Consider the following 19,565-nt stretch of genomic DNA (forward strand, 5'->3'; position numbering starts at 1 on the left):
CCTCGAACTCACAGAGATCTACCTGCTTCTGCCTCCCGAGTGCTGAGATTACAGGCGTGTGCCACCACTGCCTGGCGCTTAAGTGTTCTTTACATCATAGCAATTATAAAAAGTCTTCCTTTTGATTTCATCATTCCTGGATTTATGGCCTGTCATCTGAAATAAAATGTGACTTACTAGACAGCCTCTCCCAAGCAGACCCTATTTACAACTGTAATTGTCTGTGGACCTGTGCATCTCTGACATGAACCTCCTCTCCTGAGCCCAAGTTCCCCTGCTGGGACGAGCCGCCGTTTTGCATACCGTCTGGAAGAGCTGGTCATCTGGTGTGGGGGAGTTGTAGGTGCGGTGGTGGGGACTTCGGAACCGATGCTCAAGTGACTTGTCATACGGGTAATTGGCCACCACAGCCCCGCCATGCAGATTGGCTGAGAGAACGAAGTTCAAGGAGCGAATCCACTGGATCACTGCCCGGGTCTCGGGTTCCACCTGTGAAGACATGAGAAGTTGGCAGCCAAGGTGTGGCTGAGCTGCCACAGGGTCCCTCAGAGAATCCTGTCAGGAAAGGGCCTGCAGGAATTGTGAATCCCACTCCCTCCACCCCAGATATGAGAACTGGAGCTGGGAAACTTTGACCTTGGTGGTAACGATTTCAAAATTAAGTATATGGGACCCCTTCCCAAAGTGAAATACGTGGATTATAATGCACAGAATAGGTGCAAAGAGAGCCTCCAGGGTAGGAAGACTCTTCAGTGCATGTGACAGTGATGGACACTTTCAGCATGTGCACCCACACCCACAGAACACCAAGGGTAATCACTAGTGGGACTGGAGATTTTAGATCCTGAGTGTTGGGCCAGGTCAATACAGGCGCATCGATTGTAATTAATGCACCACTCTGGGATACGATGTTGAAGGTGGGGTCAGTGTGGGAACAGGAAGTGCACCACTCTGGGATACGATGTTGAAGGTGGGGTCAGTGTGGGAACAGGAAGTGTCGGGAACTCTGTATTTTTTTTTTACTCAATTTTGGGAGAGGAAGAGAGGGAGAAGGAAAGGGCATAGGGGGAGAAAGGGGAGGGGGAGAGGGAGGACGAGAGAGCCGAAGGTTTCCCTGTTTATCCAGTGTAGCAAGGGCTGGGCTTCTAAGACATCTCTGCAAAAATCTAGGGTTCTAATAATAGAAACCACTTGCTTCAAGTAATGATTTCGGCCTCCTCTTCCTAACACATCTGCTGCACCATTTTAATGACACTCTGATCATATCTACGTTTCATGGATTAGACACACTAATTTCTACTGACTGTTACTTTGCCAGTGACTGGCAGGATTAAGAAAACCATGAACCCACTGGACCCACAGCACAAAAGTCCAGTCGCCGGTGCTGTTCTCCTCACACATGGGCCTGTTTGGTGACCTCTTGGGGTCAATGAGTTAACGGCTCTTCCTGGACCAAAGGTCCGTTCTAAAGGTCCCGTCTCTCCAGGCCCCAAAGGGGACTGGCTGAGGAGAGTTGGATCTCACACAAGCAGGACAGACGCATCATGTGTGGGCAGCTAAGTTCCCAGCCATGTTTGGTCATTTTGTCACTGTGCAAAGTCACAGAGTAAACTAACACAAACTAAGATGGCCACACGACCGAGGGGTCACTGCTGTACACGTGATCTCCGTCGGAGAAATTGTCATTTTGTGGTCTGTGGCTGCAGAACCAAGAGCTCAGGCCCTTTGATGCTCCACGTTCCAACAGGCCAGCTTCTGGTCCCTCCTTTCCCTCAGGGCTCTTCCATCAGGAGCACAAAGGAGTTCCCATGTCATTTTTCCTCTTCAGAGCTAGGCGGAGGACTGAGTAGGGGGCTCATTATCTTGTCTTTCGCAGAGAAACAAGTTTAACAATCAAAGCATGGGGGCTGCAGAGACAGCCCAGCAGTTCAGAGAGGACCCAAGTCCGGTTCTCAGTCCCCATGTCAGGTCACAGCCACCTGGAACTCCAGCTCCAGAGGCTCTGACACCCTCTTCTGGACTCTGAGAACGCCTGCAGCTAACATGGACACATCCCCACACAGACACACAGACCCCCACATAGTTACAAAAATACAAATAAAAATAAACCTTTAAAAAATTCAGAACGTGGCTCACAACAATAATCCCAGCACTCTGGAGGCAGAGCAGGAGGAACGCAAGTTCAAGGTCATCCTCATAAGTAAGTTTGAGGCCAGCCTGGGCTACATGATACCTTGCCTCAGGAAATAAAAATTACCTATGATATTCTTCTGCCTACATACACTGAGTAGGACCATGTTATTTTTTACTTACTTAACTGAGCCAAAAGGACAGCTGTAACCAGAAATCCAACATGTCAATATGACTTTTACATCATTTTCTAAAAGAATTTTATTTTATTTTAAATTATGTGTGGGTATGTGTGTCTGTGTGGGGGTATGTCCACAAGGATACAGGACATCAGATATTCCTGGAGCTGGTGTGACAGGCAATTGTGAGCTGTCTAATGTGGGTTCTCTGTAAGAACGGTAGACACTTTGAAGCACTGAGCCATCTCTCCAGCCCTCGTCATTTTCAAGGGGGAAATACTGACCCTATCCACCCAGGGACGTCCAGAGGAGAGGCCTCCTCCTGCTTTGTGTTCCTCTCCCCAGTCTCTACGCTTCGATGTTCACAGATGCAGTGTCGGAGCCCTCCCACCCAGGAGAGAAGTCAGGGCTGACAGGGATACTCTGAGAAAGGCAGTAGTTACTCTCACCGGCAGCAGGTCCACACAGGGCGGGGCCATTCACACTACCTAGGGCTTGCCAGATGCTGTCTCCAGTCAGGGCATGGGAAACAAGGGGGGCTTTAAGATGCAAAAGGTCACATCGGAGGAAAGAGGAGGAGCCACGAGTGAGACACCATTCTGTAGCTAACACTGTGAACATCCGATTCGTCACAAGTAGGAAAAACTTGTCTATAGAATGCTGGAGCTTCCTGTCAACAGTATCAGCAGAAAGAATGTTGGAAACATGAGTCAGAAAGTCTGCCTGTGTTTGTGCACATGAGTGTGTACATGCTGGTGTGTGCACATGTGTAGGGAGGTCAGAGGTTGAAGATGGATGTCTTTCTTTTTCACTCTCCACCGTACATTTACATTTTAAAAATTGCACTTATTTTGTGTGCATATGTGTGTGTGCATGAACACATATCATGACAGCCTGGTGTTGAGGTCAGAGGACAACCTGCAGGAGTCAATTCTCTCCTTCCATCATCTGGGAATCAAACTCAGGTCTTCAGGCTTGGCAGCAAGTAACTACCCACTGGGCTGCCTCGCTGGCCCTACACCTAGCATTTTGGCATGGGTTCTGGGGTTCAAACTCAGGCCCCCATGCTTGTAGGACAAGAACTTTACCAACTGAGCCATCTCCCCAGTCCATGCCTAGGTTTTAATATTGATTCTTTCAGTTATTACTTATGTAAATTTAATTTGACCTATAAATGTAGTAACTGTCAAACAGGGCTAATATTGGCTACTATTGCTTGCTGTCTTTCTGTATGCTGTGAATATGTATTGCTCTGATTGGTTGATAAGTAAAGCTGCATTGGCCTATGGCAAGGCAGCTTAGAGGCAGGCGGGAAATCCAAGCAGATATACGGAAAGAAGAAAGGAGAGGAGGGAGAGATGCCTGGCCGCCGCCCAAGGAGAAACAAGATGCCAGCAGACTGGTAATGCCACGGCCCCATGGCAAAACACAGATGAATAGAAATGGGTTAATTTAAGATGAAAGAGCTAGCTAGCAAGAAGCCTGCCATAGGCCATACAGTTTGTAAATAATAGAAGCGTCTGAATGATTATTTTATAGGTGGACAGTCAGTGAGGCCTTGCTGCCTGGAGGGCTCTCTCTATGCTGCCAGAGGGATGGGCACAAAGAAGCCTGAGAGCTAACATTCTTCTAGGTAGAGTAACGAGGAAGAAGTTGATGTTCAGTTCTCGACAGTTCTCTTGATGTGAAGAATGCTTAGCATCCCGCAAGCAACTCCAGGTGCCGAGTTACCAGCTTCTATTGCCAATTTTCATCTCCTACCTGACTTTTCCAGTTGTCTGGGAGGGGTAAGTGGTGGTTGGGGCCGCCATACTTCTCGTTGTAGTAGAAATAGGTGTTGAGGTCGGGGAAGTTGCGGTTCAGGTCCACTCCATTTGCGTTGTTCCTACCAACCAGATACCCAGATGTGTTTGGGCCCTGGGAGAAACAGAGAGAGGAAACATGAGCATTTAAGACAGAACCCTATATTTCAAGACTGTGGTGTAACTTTTAAAGGTACTAACTACATTAGTTATTTTTCTGTTTCTGTGATAAAACAAAAAAAACATGACCAAAATCAATTTAAGATAAAAAAAAAAGTTTTATTTTAGATTATGGCTCCAGAAAGAGAGGGGTGAGGGGAGAGAGGGTGAGTTTATAAAAATGGGCCAGAAAGCAGGGCATGGCTGACATGCTACCATGATCAGGGCATGGTAGCAGGAACAGGAGGTTGGCTGATCACAGTAATCATAGGACGGAAACATTGGGAGAGATCAGTGAGGCTGTAAATCCTCAAAGCACACCGACAATAATGTACTTCCTCTAGCAAAGCTCAACCTCCTAAAGGTTCCAACCCCTTCTGCCCAAAGTACCACTGATGAGGGATCAAGTGTTCAACCACGTGAGCCTATGGAGGGTACGTCTCATTCAAACCAACACACTAGCTTAATTTATGAAATGATGTAGCATTATTGCCTTTCATGTATCCAGTGGTTCAAATGTAGTCTCCATGAAGTTCTAGGGGGTCCCAGGAGACTCCTAACATAGCTTTACAGAATTGCTTAAAAATACACTTCAATGCATTTTAGTATGCCCACAGAGTGGGAAAAACAACACCACCGTCACGGTTATTCTAAAATCATAATTTCAGGACATTTCTGTCCCTGTAAAAATAAACCTCATTCCCACTCATGGTTGCTTCTTATTTTCACCCCAGTGCTGAAAAGCCATATTCTGTATCTGTGGAAACAGGATGTGTACAAAATGAGGTAACAAGCCATGAGCCACGTGGCAGCAAGTAACAGGACAGAAATGGGTTAATTTAAAATGTAAGAGCTAGTTAGCAACAAGCCTAAGCTATCAGCCAAGCATTTATAATTAATAATAAGTCTCTGTGTGGTTATTGGGAGTGGCTAGTGGGACAGAGCTGATCAGTGGTCCAGGAAAAAACTCTGCCTACATGATGTATACCAGGACGTTTTCTTTCTGGCTCCCCTGGCCTCCCCAAGTGTCTGTTTCTGCATATCTTTCCTTTCTTCTCTCTTATCTTTCCTTTCTTCTCTCTTCCCTCTGTGGTGGTTGGAATGATCCCATAAGTCTCTGGCCTTTGAATACTTGGTTTCCAGTTGGTGGCTGTTTGGGGAGTTCTAGGAGGTGTGGCCTTGCTGGAGAAAGTATGTCACTAGGGGTGAGCTTTGAGGTTTCAAAAGACCTGTACCATTCCCAGTGTCTCTCTGCCTTCTGCTCTCAGATCAAGATGTGAGCCCTCAGCTAACCCCGCCACCATGCCTTTGCTCTGCCATCATGGATTCTAAGGCTCTGAAACTGCAAGCCCAATTAAATGCTTTCATAAGTTGCCTTGGCCATGGTGGTTTGTCACAATAACAGGAAAGTAACCAGTACATCTATCCCCTTATCCTTCCCTCCCTTATGAGACAAGGTTTTATGTATTCCAGTCTGGTCTTAAACTAGCTATATAGCAAGGATGGCCATGAACTTTTGATCCTCCTGCTTCCGTTTCCGAATGCTGGGACCATAGGTGTGCAGCACTATGCCTGGTTTTGTTCTCCTTATAAGGGCATCAATAAAACTGGCTTTCGATTATGATTGTCTATAGATCCAGGTTTTGGACAGGGAAGTATATTTTTACAGGGGGCAGCCATTACCACAGAGGCTCATAACCATTCAAAGTGCTAAGAATATGTGACTGTTGATGGCTTAGCCTTAGATGGGGACATCTGCTCCCCTTCCAAGGCTCCAGGAACACTGTGGAAGAGGTGTGTAGAATGGAGGAGTGCTGTGGAATGCTAGCTCCCAGGCATGACAACAGTTGTTGAATTCATGGACTCACACCAGCTGTGATTCCATGTAAAACCTGCACAAGATTGGGCTCCTCAAAACTCCCTAGACCCCACCCTCTCCGAGGATTGACAGACAGTTAATGGTTGCTAGGGAGAAGGGGCTCCCAAGGCCCTGACGATCCCTGAAGAGCTACTGATGGTTGGTGGATACTGGGGAGTTCTTCAGTGGTCTAGCCACAAGTAAAGCGCTCATGTTCCAGTAACTGACCCTTCACCCATGCTCACAAAAGCAACCTTAATTAAACTCTGGGTCACACGCAGGAGCTAGAAAGGATGACTTTATATACATGTATGAAAATGTCACCAAGAAACCCTTATGTATAATTAACATATGCTAATAAAACCAAATTATGGAATAATAGGATTCTTATCTTCTGAGTAGTCTTAGACTTCTGGATCCCTTAACTTCTCTGTTCACAGTTCAGATTTTATCTTTATTTGTTCATGTATTCCCTCACTCACCTTCTCATTCATCCATCTAGTCAACCACCATTCACTTAATTCACTTACGCATTGTCAATCCAAGGCCCTCAGACACTGGAGAAAGAGCTAAGGGAGATGTTACTCTAGCCTCCTAGGGATTCATAGCACTTGGGGGGCTAGACACATACAGAAATAACCAGAAAGTGGTATAACAGAGGTGGGTTAAGATTACCATTAGTAGCCCGGCCTCTGTTGTTAAGGGTGCTTGCCTGGCATTCACAAAGTGTTCTGTTCAGTCCCTGGCACTGGTAAACACCAGGCACTGTGGCGTATGTTCAGAAGTTCAAGGTAATGTTTTGCTTCATAGCAAGTTCAAGGTCAGCCTGGGCTACATGAGATCCTGTTTCAGAGTGTGTGTAGCAGGGTCAGCTCTGTGTGTGTACGTGTGTGGGGGAGGTCATCAGAATTATTTTTTGTGTCACTGGAGAAGGGGAATAGTGTATACTACAGCCCTACAGATGAAGTGGGTAAAGCTCAAATTCTTGGCCATTCCCAGAAGTGAGGTGAACGAACCTCACTTTCTATTAGAAACTCAGAGATGTCATTCAAATTTTCTCTAAGAATCTTTATATTTCTCAGCGTTTCCCTTTTTACATGGGCATCCCACTCACATTTTATTCTTAGATTGCACTGAAAACATGACATTTTTAAAAGTTCTCTTCAGTTACCTACATAATTTCTGTTACAGTGCAAACATTTATGGACTTTGGAGTTTGGTATGCACCTCTAAGCAGGGCTTTTCTCGATACTTCTTGTTCTTAGCAATGTAGCTCTTTTTTTCTTTTCTTTTCTTTTCTTTCTTTTTCTAAGACAGGGTTTCTCTGTGTAGTCCTGGCTGTCCTGGAACTCACTTTGTAGACCAGGCTGGCCTTGAATTCAGAGATCCACCTGAATCTGCCCCTCAAGGGCTGGGATTAAAGGTGTGCGCCACCACTGCCCGGCAGCAATGTAGCTCTTAACTGTCCATATTAAGAGCAATGGGCTTTATTGGTTGATTTTGTACATAACTGGTCGTTAGTCAGGCTGGCAAGGAAGGGCTTTCTGAGCAACAGGTTGTAGGTTGGTGTCAGAGTGTTTACTTTGTGTGAGACTTCTGGATTTCATCTCCAGCAGAGCCAAAGCTGGGGGGGGGGAGGGTGAAGAGGAAGAAAAGGAAAGGGGAGGAGAACAGAAGGAATGAGAGGAGGAGGAACATCACCTAGCTGAAGGTTCCTAGGTTCCCATAAACAGAGCAAATGGTGTAATGGATTTCTATTGCTAAGCCGGACGGTGGTGGCACATGACCTCAGCTCTGTCTGCAGCCATAATTCTCTCTACCCAAGCAATATAACATTTTTCATAGGTTTGGGGATTAGGGTGTGGATCACCAGGGAACCTTTGATTCTGCTTCCCTGCACGTGGCTTTAAAGTCTGGCTAGGCATCTCTCCAGGCAGCCACGCAGACAGCTTTTCTCTGGGCAGTAGTCCTAGAACCTGCTAGGTCCTCTCTCAGACTCAACCAAGTTCAAGACCTGCTCGCTCTGATTAGGAACACACCAGGCGGGCAGAGAAGGGGCCACAGGGGTTTCTGCTCTCCCTCTTTTGCCTGTTGCTAAGGATGTGGGCAGCACCAAGCTGCTTCTCCAGCTTCCCTGCTGTGTACAGAGGACGCTAATGCAGGACAGGGGCCATGCTGGAGTTCTCCTTTCTCAAGGCCAGCCGGAGGCTTGGCAGGGCTTTCCATCAATTCTCTCTCTGTGTTCAGTCGCTTGTGCTGTCTCGGGCACCCTATCTGCCTCCACCCTCCCCGCCTCAAGCAGATTTAAAATACACTTTAACATTACCCTCCTTCTGCAAAGACATGAAGACGCAGCTTTTAAAAGAATGCATGTGCCGTGTGGACGGCAGCCTGATGCCCAGGCCTTTCTGTGACGCTAAGGAGACTGAACCGGGACCCGGAAGCCACATTTCAAAGATCTCCCCCTGTTATTCCGATACAGGGTCACAAAGCAGCGCCAGGGTTTAAAGGGAGACTTGAAGGCATGCTGCATTTACGTTAGGGAACGAAGGGCAGAGCAAGCACGTTTCTGTGCATCTCACTGCACAAACAATTCCAGAATGACGAACTGGAACGCTGAGCACTGCGCCAGCAGCAGCGTGGACTCCAGAGAAAGAGATGCCAGGCCTGGGGACGCAGCGTGGACCCAGCCTCCGGCGCCTGAGTCAGGCGGGGCCTGAGTTAGAGACCCGCTTCGGGAGGCTGGGGAATATAGTTCAGTTTATATTAACTCGGCTAGCAGGTTTAGTTTAAAGCCTGGATGGGCTAAAGGGGCGGGAGGGAGAAGAATCATCTAGAATTAACCTCCCACCCCAATATCGGGGGAAAGTGTGTGCTCTTCTGCTGAGGGTACAGGAAGGTGGGTATATGGTAACACCCTCGCACGTCTGCAGTATTGTACTGGTTAGCGGGACTGACGTGGAGGGCTCTGAGCTTCAACCAGAGCCCACAGTGGAGCACTTCAGGGACGCTGATGTTTTAACCCTTTGCTTCTGCCTTTCCCTGCACCCCAGACGTTTTACCCTTCCCTCCCCTCCCCCTCCCTCTTTGTACTGATATTTACAAAGGGACACGGGACACGCTGTCCACTGACTCATCTCATAATGGCTTTAGTCTCTCATTGCCTCGCCCTTGGACAGCGTACCTGCGCGGCAGCCACCTCGTAGCCGTCAGGGTTCATGGAAGGCAGGATGTGAATGCGCGTGTCCTGGATGAGGCGCAGGATCCGCTGGTTCCGGTTCCGGAACTCCTCACAGAGGAACTCCGACAGCTGCAGCAGCAGTTCACGGCCCAGCACCTCATTTCCGTGCATGTTCCCCACGTATTTGACTTCCGGTTCCACTGGAAACAGAAACACAACCCAGCTCTTGAAGGGGCAGGCAGGAAGACCACGAGTTCAAGGCCAGCCTTAGCTTACATAGTGAGTTCCAGACTAACCTAAGACTCACAAGACAGTCTCACCCCACTCCACCATATCACCCTCCTCCAAAAAATAAGAAATAAATAAAAGCGAAGAAAATTCAGGCTTTCATTAGGTCTTTCCCAGAAACCCCTGAGCCCCTTCCTAATAAATTGCGATTGGGAAAAGCTATAGAAATCCATGTCCGGGATAATAATGACCACCATGTATTGACCCCCCAAGCGTACTAGCTGTTCATGTCATTATTGCTAACCTTCACAGAGAACTTGTGGAGCAGGTCCCATAGCCTCGGTGTGAAGGAGAGTGAGTGGCGGAAGACGCTAACTAACGTGTCTGAGGCTGCCTGTGTGAGAGGTCAAAGACCAGGGAGCACTCAGGACCGTTTGGACGCATAACGACACACCCAGAACACTGCTGGGACACCAGTCTTTCCGGGCCGTCCATGGCAAACCCAAACCTGCCTCATAAAGTACCCTTGGTCCTAGAACAGGCTTCCCTGTTGAAGATGTAAGTTGTTTGGTCTATGGGGCTCTGGAATCCCTTCTTCAGAGCCAGAAAGGCATGTCTTGAGGCATGAGAGAAAGGAATCGCCTTTTGCCTGGGTCCTTATTCTTCCCTTTGGCCACGTTAGCTGTTAACAGACATCAGAAGTGAGAGTCTGTGAAAACCTCTAGAGCAGCGGTTCTCACCCTTCCTCACGCTGCGACCCTTTAATACAGTTCCTCACGTGGTGGTGACCCCCAGCCAGAAAATGATTTCCATTGCTACTCCCTAACTGTAATTTTGCTGCCGTTATGAACTGCAGATATTGGCTATGCAGGATATTTGATATGTGACGCTGTGGGGCCGCGACCCCCAGGCTGGAACCACTGCTTCAGTGTCCTGAGAGACAGCTGTGCTCTGCTCTGAACAGAAGCCTCTGCCGATACTGCCGTCTCTCCTCCACAGCACACTTCTGCTTCCTGCTGGTCGACTCTTCCGCTGGGTCCCTATTTCCTCGCTGTCCCCACGGTCCAGTTCAAACACCTAAGTCCATGTCACCAGCTTAAGCTCTTCTTGCTAGAAGTGAGTCCTTTGTGGCCTTCCCTTTTATGGTACTTAATGTTCTGGGCTCTGTCTACACAGGCACATACATGTCCTGCTTCCTTTATGGGACCTAGTATTAGACAAGTAGATGATCTTAACACACTTTAGAAAAAAAATCCATCATTATTTATCTTAGTGTTCCTGTATATAACAAGCCTCTCTAAAAGAATGCCTTCAGTCCACAAGGATCATATCTTTAAAAATAATATGCAGGCCTGGTATACTGGTGCTTGCCTTTAATCTCAGCACCTGGGTGTCAGACAGGCAGATCCCTGTGAGTTTGAGGCCAGTTTGGTCTACACAGCAAGTTCCAGGCCAGCAGGGCTACCTAGAGAAACCCATCTCAAGAAAAATATCATTTCATTTAATATGTATTCTATTGCTTTAATCTTTTGTCTTCTTCTTTCCTTTCTTCCTTCCTTCCTTCCTTTCCTTCCTTCCTTCCTTCCTTCCTTCCTTCTTCTTCTCTTCTCTCTCTCTCTCTCTCTTTCTTTCTTTCTTTCTTTCTTTCTTTCTTGTTTGTGTTTGTTTGTTTGTTTGTTTGTTTGAGACAGGGATCTATCTCTATGTAGCTCTGGATGTCCTGGAACTTGCGATGTAGACCAGGCTGGCCTCACAGAGATCTTCCTGCTCCTGCTTCCGAGTGCTGGGAATAAAGGTGTGCACTGTCACTCCAGCCCCTTTTTTTCTGTCTTTCTTTCTTTTTAAAGGAAATGTTTGTGATAGTAAACAGCAGGTATTTGTCTTCGGGAAAACCAAATTTGGAGAATCTGTTTAGTCTCCTCTCTTAGTTATCCAAAGCAGAGAGATTCGGGGGCAGAGGAACCACTGGTCTGGTGCACACAGCGTTGTGCTGTGTGTTCAGTGGGAGCTCACCAGCTAGCCCTCTGCTTATTTCCATAGAGACAGAACACAACCATTTCCCATAATAAACACCGCACCGCCGGTGATTACTGTGGCTCCAGCTCTCACACCTTCACACCTGCATCTTCGTAACCCATCTCCCACTTAGTCTTCCTGTATCTGTGTGGCTCCTTAGCAGCCACGCTCCCAACCGGGGGCTGACGAAACTTCTGTAAAGGGCAAGGAGGGGCTTTGTGGACAATGTCACAACTGCTCAACTCTTTCAGTAGAAGCCAGCACAGATAAATCGAGAGCAAATTGAATGTTATGGTGTTCCATGAAACTTCATTCACCCCGACAGGGAGGTAAGTGGGATCGGAACATGATGTGATATCCACAAAGAACCAATAAAAGTTAAACAAACAAACAAACAAAATGAACAAAAAAGCCCATTCACCAGAGCAAGTGGCTGGTCCTGAAGCTGCGATTGTTGGCCTCCATCCCAAGTTGTCTTTAAAGTCAGAGTACATCACTCTTCTGTCTAAAACTCTACAGCATCTCACTTTGCTCAAAGTAAAGGCCAAGATGGGTCCACCTGCTTCTAAGTCCCGAACAAGCTCCCTGGTGCCCAGTGCTCTCAGCCACCTGACTCTGACCTCAGTGCCAATTGTACTCTGGCTCCTGGGGGCTGCATTTTCTTTTTCCTTAGGCTGCCATGCCCTCCTCCTCAGAGACCTTCAGATCTCTGCTCTACATCACCTCAGCTAGAGAAGCCTATGGGGCACCAGTGACCTCTGCTTCCCTCTCGATTGCCACATAGCAGGACCATCTCTCCTTCCTGTTTAAGTTCTTGCTAGAGAACTTATTCCATCTGACATACCAAGCATTTGCTCAGTGCCCATTTATTGATAGTTTTAGTCCGCTATAATTCAGGCCTATTAAGGAAAAGCCTGTATCATTCTTTGCTGTATTTCTAAAGCCTACAACAGTGACAGCATGCCTGGCTGAAAGTTCTTTTTAATAAGGATCTCCCACACTCTTTCCTTCTGGTTTATTATTTATTCATATGTGTGTATGTATGGGTGTTCCATAGAGCCCAGGAAAGGGTATCGGATCCCTTTGAACTGGAGTTACAGGTGGGTGATCTGCTGGGTGCTTGGAACCAAACTTGGGGCCTCTATAAGAACAGCAAGCACTCTCTTGACAGCTGAGCCATCTCTACATCCCCAACAAAAGTTCTTCTCTCGAGCAGGCAATGGGTAACTATTTGTAGAATGGAGGGATGTAAGGAGCAAATGAAAGAACTGCTGACTCAGGGCAAAAGAGGGATCCCTGAGAACCAACATTATCTGCAACAGCCTCAAGAAAGGCCTTGAGCGCTAGAGGTAGAGGAGCACCAGGGAGGGGCGTGGCCCGAGGGGGCATGGCCTTAAGGGGCGTGGCTGAAAAGGCTAACCTCATAAAGTCCATCAACAGCCTTAAGCTTCCACAATAAGCGTGTGATCTGAGTAAAAGCAGGTGCTTGCTAGGCAAGACCCTAATCCCAGGAAACCACATCGTTCTTCTTGAGCTTTCTCTGTATAAAATTTGGAAGCTCTCACTGTCGGTATCCATTGTACCTTTAAAGCAGGAGTGCAAGAAGACTGTATTAGTAATGAAAGAAATGGTCTGGCCTCTCCCCGGCAAGTGAGAGGGTTCAGAGAAGGGTCATCTTTGGATGGGAGACCCATTGGGAGTGTTGTGCAATGACTGAAAGCAAATTATAATGCAGAATGGAGAAGGCTGGGTACGGGAGGGAGAAAAAGACCGTCTGAAGGAGGAACTGACATAAGTCACGTGTCTTAACTCAAATGTCACCATTGTTGTAAACAAAGCAACGAGAGACTAGAGACATCATCCAAGTTCATCAGCGTGTGAGCAGTTAATGGAGCCAGACAATAGCATGTTACACAGCCAAGAATGCCATAGAGGGTCATTCATTGACACAGAGTGAAAAGACACTTGCCTTTGAGAGGTAGGACTATCATGTCTGGAAGGAGTGATATCAAGCCATGTAAATAAAACTTATCCTTGAGTGTTTGGACTGTGTTTCAGTTTGTTATTTTTTTCCTTATCTAATTTCTAGTTTTTTCAGTTGGTCAGTTGTTTCAAGATGGGCTTTTTTTTTTAATGTTGCCTGGCTGGTCATGAACTATTTTTGAAGCAAACATGGATTGTTTGGATAATAGAAGCAAACTAACAAAAAAGAAAACGAACATCTCAACCTCTAAACTCTCTCTAGGACACCATGTTGGATCACTGCCCTTCCTGGAAGAGATCTGCCTGGAGCCTTGGGAGAATGAGGAGGTCAACCATTTCTGCTATGTTCACAAGCTGTTGGATCCTGATAGAAGGAATAAGAGAAAAAGACCAGGGGCGTGAGGGAAGAGAGGGGAGGCTGGAGGGAACAGGAGGAAGACACCCTTTACCCCCGAAGTTTTGAGCAAACGGAACTCAGGAAGGAGGAATGCGCTGTAAGCTCCCTAGGTCCCAGAGAATCTTGAGAGCCAAGTAGGACGGCCTGCCTTCTCAGATGGAGGAAGAGGTAATGCATTCATTTATATGAGGTCTCCTGCTGCAATAACCACCGTCTCTGGATTTGTAGAAGGTGTTAGTTTCTCAACACGCCCCAGAACTACTCAAGACTTACAGGCCTCGTGGATCCCCGGGTGGTCGCTGAACTCCAGCACGTAGAGGTACCTCCCCTTCACGCTGCGCCCGATATTGTAGAGCCGCGTGATGTCCGGGCATTGGTTGTGCACCTTGTATAGAGTCCGCACGAGGTCATCATAGCGGTGGTGACGGAAGGTCACAGGGGCAACTAACTTGGAGAGAAGGAGGAGGGGCAGGAAGGCTGAAGGTAGATCTGGCATCTCACCGAGCTTCCCAGCGGCTCTGCAACGTGCCTCCGTCTCAGGATGCAGAGCCAAGAGTGGCCAGGCCTGGCCTCGCACCTGCCACACCTGCAGAAGACTGGAGACCGGCCTCTGTGACTCTGGGAATTATTTCTGAGGTCCTGGGATAGCCACGATGCTCCGCGGGCTCATGTCTCTTCCTCTCTTAAGCCTAGAAAACCTTTGGGGAGGTTTCTGCGCATCCCCACTTTGGGATTCTGGCTTACTGATTAACTGGACTGTAAACAGGCCTCAAGAAACAGCTGCTTATAACCCTTTGGTGCCCAGGGGCTTTTAAGAGATTCGGCATGTGCTTGTTACAACTTACAAATGGGGCTATCTGTTCCCTTTGGCCGCCCCCCCGCCCCCTGTGCCCCATTCTGAAGCACCGTTCTGTCTTGTCCTCCCCACTCAAAACCAAAACAAATTGAGAAAATGAGGCACATGCTTCGAGCAAGCAATTGGAGATCACATATTTGATAAAGTGTATATAATTAATAAATTATTTATAACAAAACGATAGGAAGACGATCCTATTTCAACAATATCAAAGGACAATGGTTTTCTGAATAGGACTCTGACAGCTGAGGAAATTAGAGTAATAATTGGCAGATGTGATTGCATCAAACTAAAAAGTTTCGCCATAGCAAAGAGTATCACCCACAGGACAGGAGAAAATTTTTGCCAGATATTAATCTAATAGAAAATTAATATCCAAAATGTAAAGAACTTGGAAAATTCAAGCCCTGCTGGAATGCACTGGCACACACCTATAATTCTAGTACACAAAAGCTGGAGGATTGCTGGAGTTTGAAGTCAGTCTGGTCTATGTAGTGACTTCCAGGCCAGCCAGGGCTAGCTGATCAGACCTTGTCTCAAAAACCCCAAATAGGGGCTAGAGAGATAGTTTAGCAGTTAAGAGCAAAGGCTACTTTCCAGAGGACCCAGGTTTGAGTCCTGCACCCACATGGTAGTTCATAACCACCTATAACTCCAGCTCCAGGGGACCTGACAGCCTCCCCTGGCCTCCACAGGCACCAGTCATGGTAACAGACAGACATGTGGGCAAAACACCCATACACATAAAATTTAAAAAACAGTGTCTTAGTTAGGGTTTCTGTTGCTGTGAAGAGACACCATGACCATGACAACTCTTATAAAGGAAAACATTTAATTGGGGGTGGCTTACATTTTCCAAGGTTTAGTCATTATCATGGTGTGACATGGTGGCATGCAGGCAGACATGGTGCTGGAGAAGTAGCTGAGAGTCCTGTATCTTGACTCAAGGCAACAGGAAGTGGTTTAAGATACTGGGCATGGCTTGAGCATATAGGAGACCTCAAAGCCCACCTCCACAGTGACACACTTCCTCCAATAAGGTCACACCCACTCCAACAGAGCCACACCTCCTAATAGTGGTACCCCCTATGAGCTTATGGGGATCAATTACATTCAAACTACCACAAACAGCAACAGTAAAGTTAAACAAAAGAACGAATAGTCCAATCAATGAGTAAAGGAGCTGAATAGACACTTTTCAAATCAAGATGTTAATGTCTTTAATCATCAGGAAAATGCAAATGAAAACAAGACGGAAAGTCTGTCTCGCTCCAGTCAGGACGACTAACATCAAGGAAAGAGCACTGCTGGTGATAACATGGAGAAATATAAATCAGTCCCCAGACATTCCGGAAACAAGTCTGTGTGCTTCTTACAGAAAAATTAAAACCATGTCACATGACCCAGCTATCACACTCTGGGGTGTACGTCCAAAGGAATCTAAGTCAGCACAACAGGGTGAAACCTTTACACCTGTGTTCACCGTGGCTCTATTCACAACAGTCATGCTGTGGAGTTAGCCTTGGCATTCAGCAACAGATGGATGGATAAAACGTGATAAACACACACACAGTGGAGAATTATTCAGCCATAAAGAATAAACTATGTTGCTTTCAAGAAAGGGATGGACCTGGAGATCATGCAATGTTAAGTGAAATAAGCCAGATTCAGAAAGTCAGTTATTATATATGTTTTTTAAGTCATGGGTAAAATCTTATTTTAAAAAAGACATTAAGCTGGGCGGTGGTGGTGAACACCTTTAATCTCAGCACTCGGGAGGCAGAGCCAGGCAGATCTCTGTGAGTTTGAGGACAGCCTGGTCTACAGAGTGAGTTCTAGGACAGGCTCCAAAGCTACACAGAGAAACCCTGTTTCAAAAAACCAAAAAATAAACAAACACATTAAGTAGAAGGAGGTTATTAGAGAATTAAAATAGACATTTTACCAAAGTATGTATGGTCAGTTTTTTAAAATGCTCAATATTATTAGTTATTAAAATCCAAGGTTAGACCAGATGTCCCCTTACCTACCCCAGAATGACCCTAATATAGAGGAATGGTAACAGCATCGGTGAGGATAGGGACAGCAGGGCCCTCACACAGTGCTCATGGGAAAATCAGGTAGCACAGACATTTTCCAAAATAGTTCAACAGTTTCTTGAAGATTAAATATGCATTTCCCATATAACCCAACAATTCTACTCCTGGGTATTTACCCAAGAGAAGTGGGACCTGCATGCCCATAAAAGCTCGTGGGCATGCACATGGACGTCAACAGCAGCCCTACTCAGAGTGGAAGCCACACCAGGGGATGTTGTTAGATGACAGAAAGCCAAGAGCTGACACCTTGTGCAGTGTGGATGTGTGTTAAATGCTATGTCCCACAAGGGAGGCTCCACTGTGTGTGAATCCTTTCACTTGAGACCTTGACAAAAAGCTGACATCAATGTGGAGAAATCGGCTGTGGGTTCGAGGATTACCCACAGCTAGGCATGGGGGGAGGAGCAACTAGAGACAAGGTTTCTTTTTAGGGTCATAAAAGTTCTAAAACCTAGCAAGGCTGGTGGCTGTGGGTGTCCAACTGGAAATGTACTAACATGTATCTTTTAAAATTTAGATGTATTCATGAACTATGAGCCAAAGGCTGAGGGGCCCCCAGCTGGATCAGGCCCTCTGAATAGGTGAGACAGTTGATTGGCTTGATCAGTTTGGGAGGCAACTAGGCAGTGGGACCAAGTCCTGTGCTCATTGCATGAGTTGGCTGTTTGAAACCTGGAGCTTATGCAGGGACACTTGGCTCAGTCTGGGAGGAAGGGACTGGACCTGCCTGGACTGAGTCTACCAGGTTGATCGCAGTCCTGGGGGAGGATTTGCCCTGGAGGAGGTGGGAATGGGGGGTAGGCTAAGGGTAAGGGGAGGGGGTAGGAGGGGGGAGAATAGGGGAACCCATGGCTGATATGTAGAACTGAATGGTATTGTAAAATAAAATAAATAAAATTAAAAAAAATTTAGATGTATTTATCTATTTAGAACGGGGTGGGATGCGCGCATGCCATGGCTCACATGAGGAGGTCACATGACAACATGACAACCTGTAGGAGCTGGTTCCCTCCTTGCACCACGTGGATTTCAGCATCAAATTCAAGTCATCAATCTTGGCAGTGAACACCTTCAGCCACTGAGCCAGCTCACTGAACCTGCACACACACACACACACACACACATACACACACACACACACACACACTCATGAGATAGGGTCTCATTATATAGTCCTGGCTGGCCTCAAATGCACAGAGATCTGTGGTGATATTTTGTTGTACTCTAATAAAGCTTGCCTGAAGATCAGAGGACAGAGCCAGCCACTAGATTAAACATAGAAGCCAGGCAGTGGTGGCACATACATTTAACCCTAGCACTCAGGAGGCAGAGATCTGTCTGGATCTCTGTGAGTTCAAGACCACACAGGGCTACATGAGATTGATCCAGTCTAGGACAGAAACAGAGCCAGGCAGCCGTGGCACACACCTTTAACCCCAGTATTTGGGAAGCACACACGCCATTAATCTCAGCACTAGGAAGGTTGAGACAGGAAGTGAAATGGCTGGGCTGAGAAAAGCACGTAAGGTGTGAGGAGACAGGAACTAGAGAGCTTTCGGCTGAGGACTCAGGAGCATTCAGTCAGAGGATTTGTAGAGTTGGCGAGGTGAGAAGTGGCTGTGGCTTGTTCCTTTGTCTCTCTGATCTTTCAGCATTTACCCCAATATCTGGCTCCAGGTTTTTAATAAGACCATTTAGGATTCGTGCAACAGAGATCCAACCTGCCTCTCTTGTCTCCTGAATGTTGGGATTAAAGGCATGCACCTCCATTCCCGGTTGAACTAATATTTTTGTACTATCCACTTAAACCAGGTGAATTTATGGCATGTGAATTATATCTAGTGTAGCTATTTTTACAATGGTAATATAAAAGTAATTAGGTAAACCCCTCCCCATAGAAATAAATACAGTGGTTCCATTGATAGGCTTCTGCTCAAGAGTGTAAAGATTTGCACTCAAGAATTTTTATACTAGAATCGTTCATAATAATTCATAAGTGGATACTACACAAATGTCCATAAATTGGAGAATAGACATGTAAAATGTTAGCTAGACATGGTGGTACACACTTAATCTCAGCACTTGGGAAGCTAAAGCAGGGGATTTTAGAGTTCAAGGCTAGCCTGGGCCACATAGCAAGAACCCATTTGACAGGGTTGGGGATGTGGGAAGCAGGGCATGGAAAGAAGGGAAGAAAGAATAAAGGAAGGAAGGAAAGAAAAGTGAAATGTATATAAATGCAATTGAATTCTATTTATCAATAAAAAGGAATAAAAGCCTTGGTCCAATGTGGAGGGACTCCAAAAACATTATGCTCCATGAGAAAAGAAGGATGTGACATCGTACAATTCTACTTACATGAAATATCCCGTGAAGGAGAGCTGAAGTAGAAATTAACAGTGTTTGCCTGAGGCAGGAGAAAGGAATGGGGGATGGGCAGGAGAGACTATTGGAGTGATGGGGTGCCCTAAAACAGGGTGACATGCATGGGTTCATAACTTGGTAAATCTACTGAAGTCGCTGACTTGCCCCTTGAAATCCTCTGCCTTGCTCTGGTGGCCCGTCACAAAAGCTCCTCCTTCCAAGCACACAATCTTGCCTGAGTGCCGCTTCCCTGGGGAGCTCCACCCTACTCCAAATCCCTCTCCTGCCCTGCCAGTTGCTGCCTCAGCCTCCT

General features: G+C 46.7%; 1 protein-coding gene across 1 annotated transcript in view; it reads right to left on the reverse strand.

Moving 5' to 3' along the window:
• The window catches only part of Cpn1 (carboxypeptidase N subunit 1), a 32,269-nt gene extending 17,627 nt beyond the window's left edge, over positions 1 to 14,642 (reverse strand). Inside the window, exons 1-4 of the mRNA XM_028888860.2 lie at positions 14,207 to 14,642; positions 9,313 to 9,509; positions 4,071 to 4,226; positions 304 to 489 (exon numbers count right to left, since the gene is read on the reverse strand). Of these exons, the coding sequence (XP_028744693.1) occupies positions 304 to 489; positions 4,071 to 4,226; positions 9,313 to 9,509; positions 14,207 to 14,429 (762 nt within the window). The 5' untranslated portion in view covers positions 14,430 to 14,642. The remainder of the gene's footprint in view (positions 1 to 303; positions 490 to 4,070; positions 4,227 to 9,312; positions 9,510 to 14,206) is intronic.
• Between the last annotated feature and the right edge of the window lie 4,923 nt (positions 14,643 to 19,565).

The sequence above is a fragment of the Peromyscus leucopus genome, chromosome 1, assembly GCF_004664715.2.
Source record: "Peromyscus leucopus breed LL Stock chromosome 1, UCI_PerLeu_2.1, whole genome shotgun sequence".
Lineage (NCBI taxonomy): Eukaryota > Metazoa > Chordata > Mammalia > Rodentia > Cricetidae > Peromyscus > Peromyscus leucopus.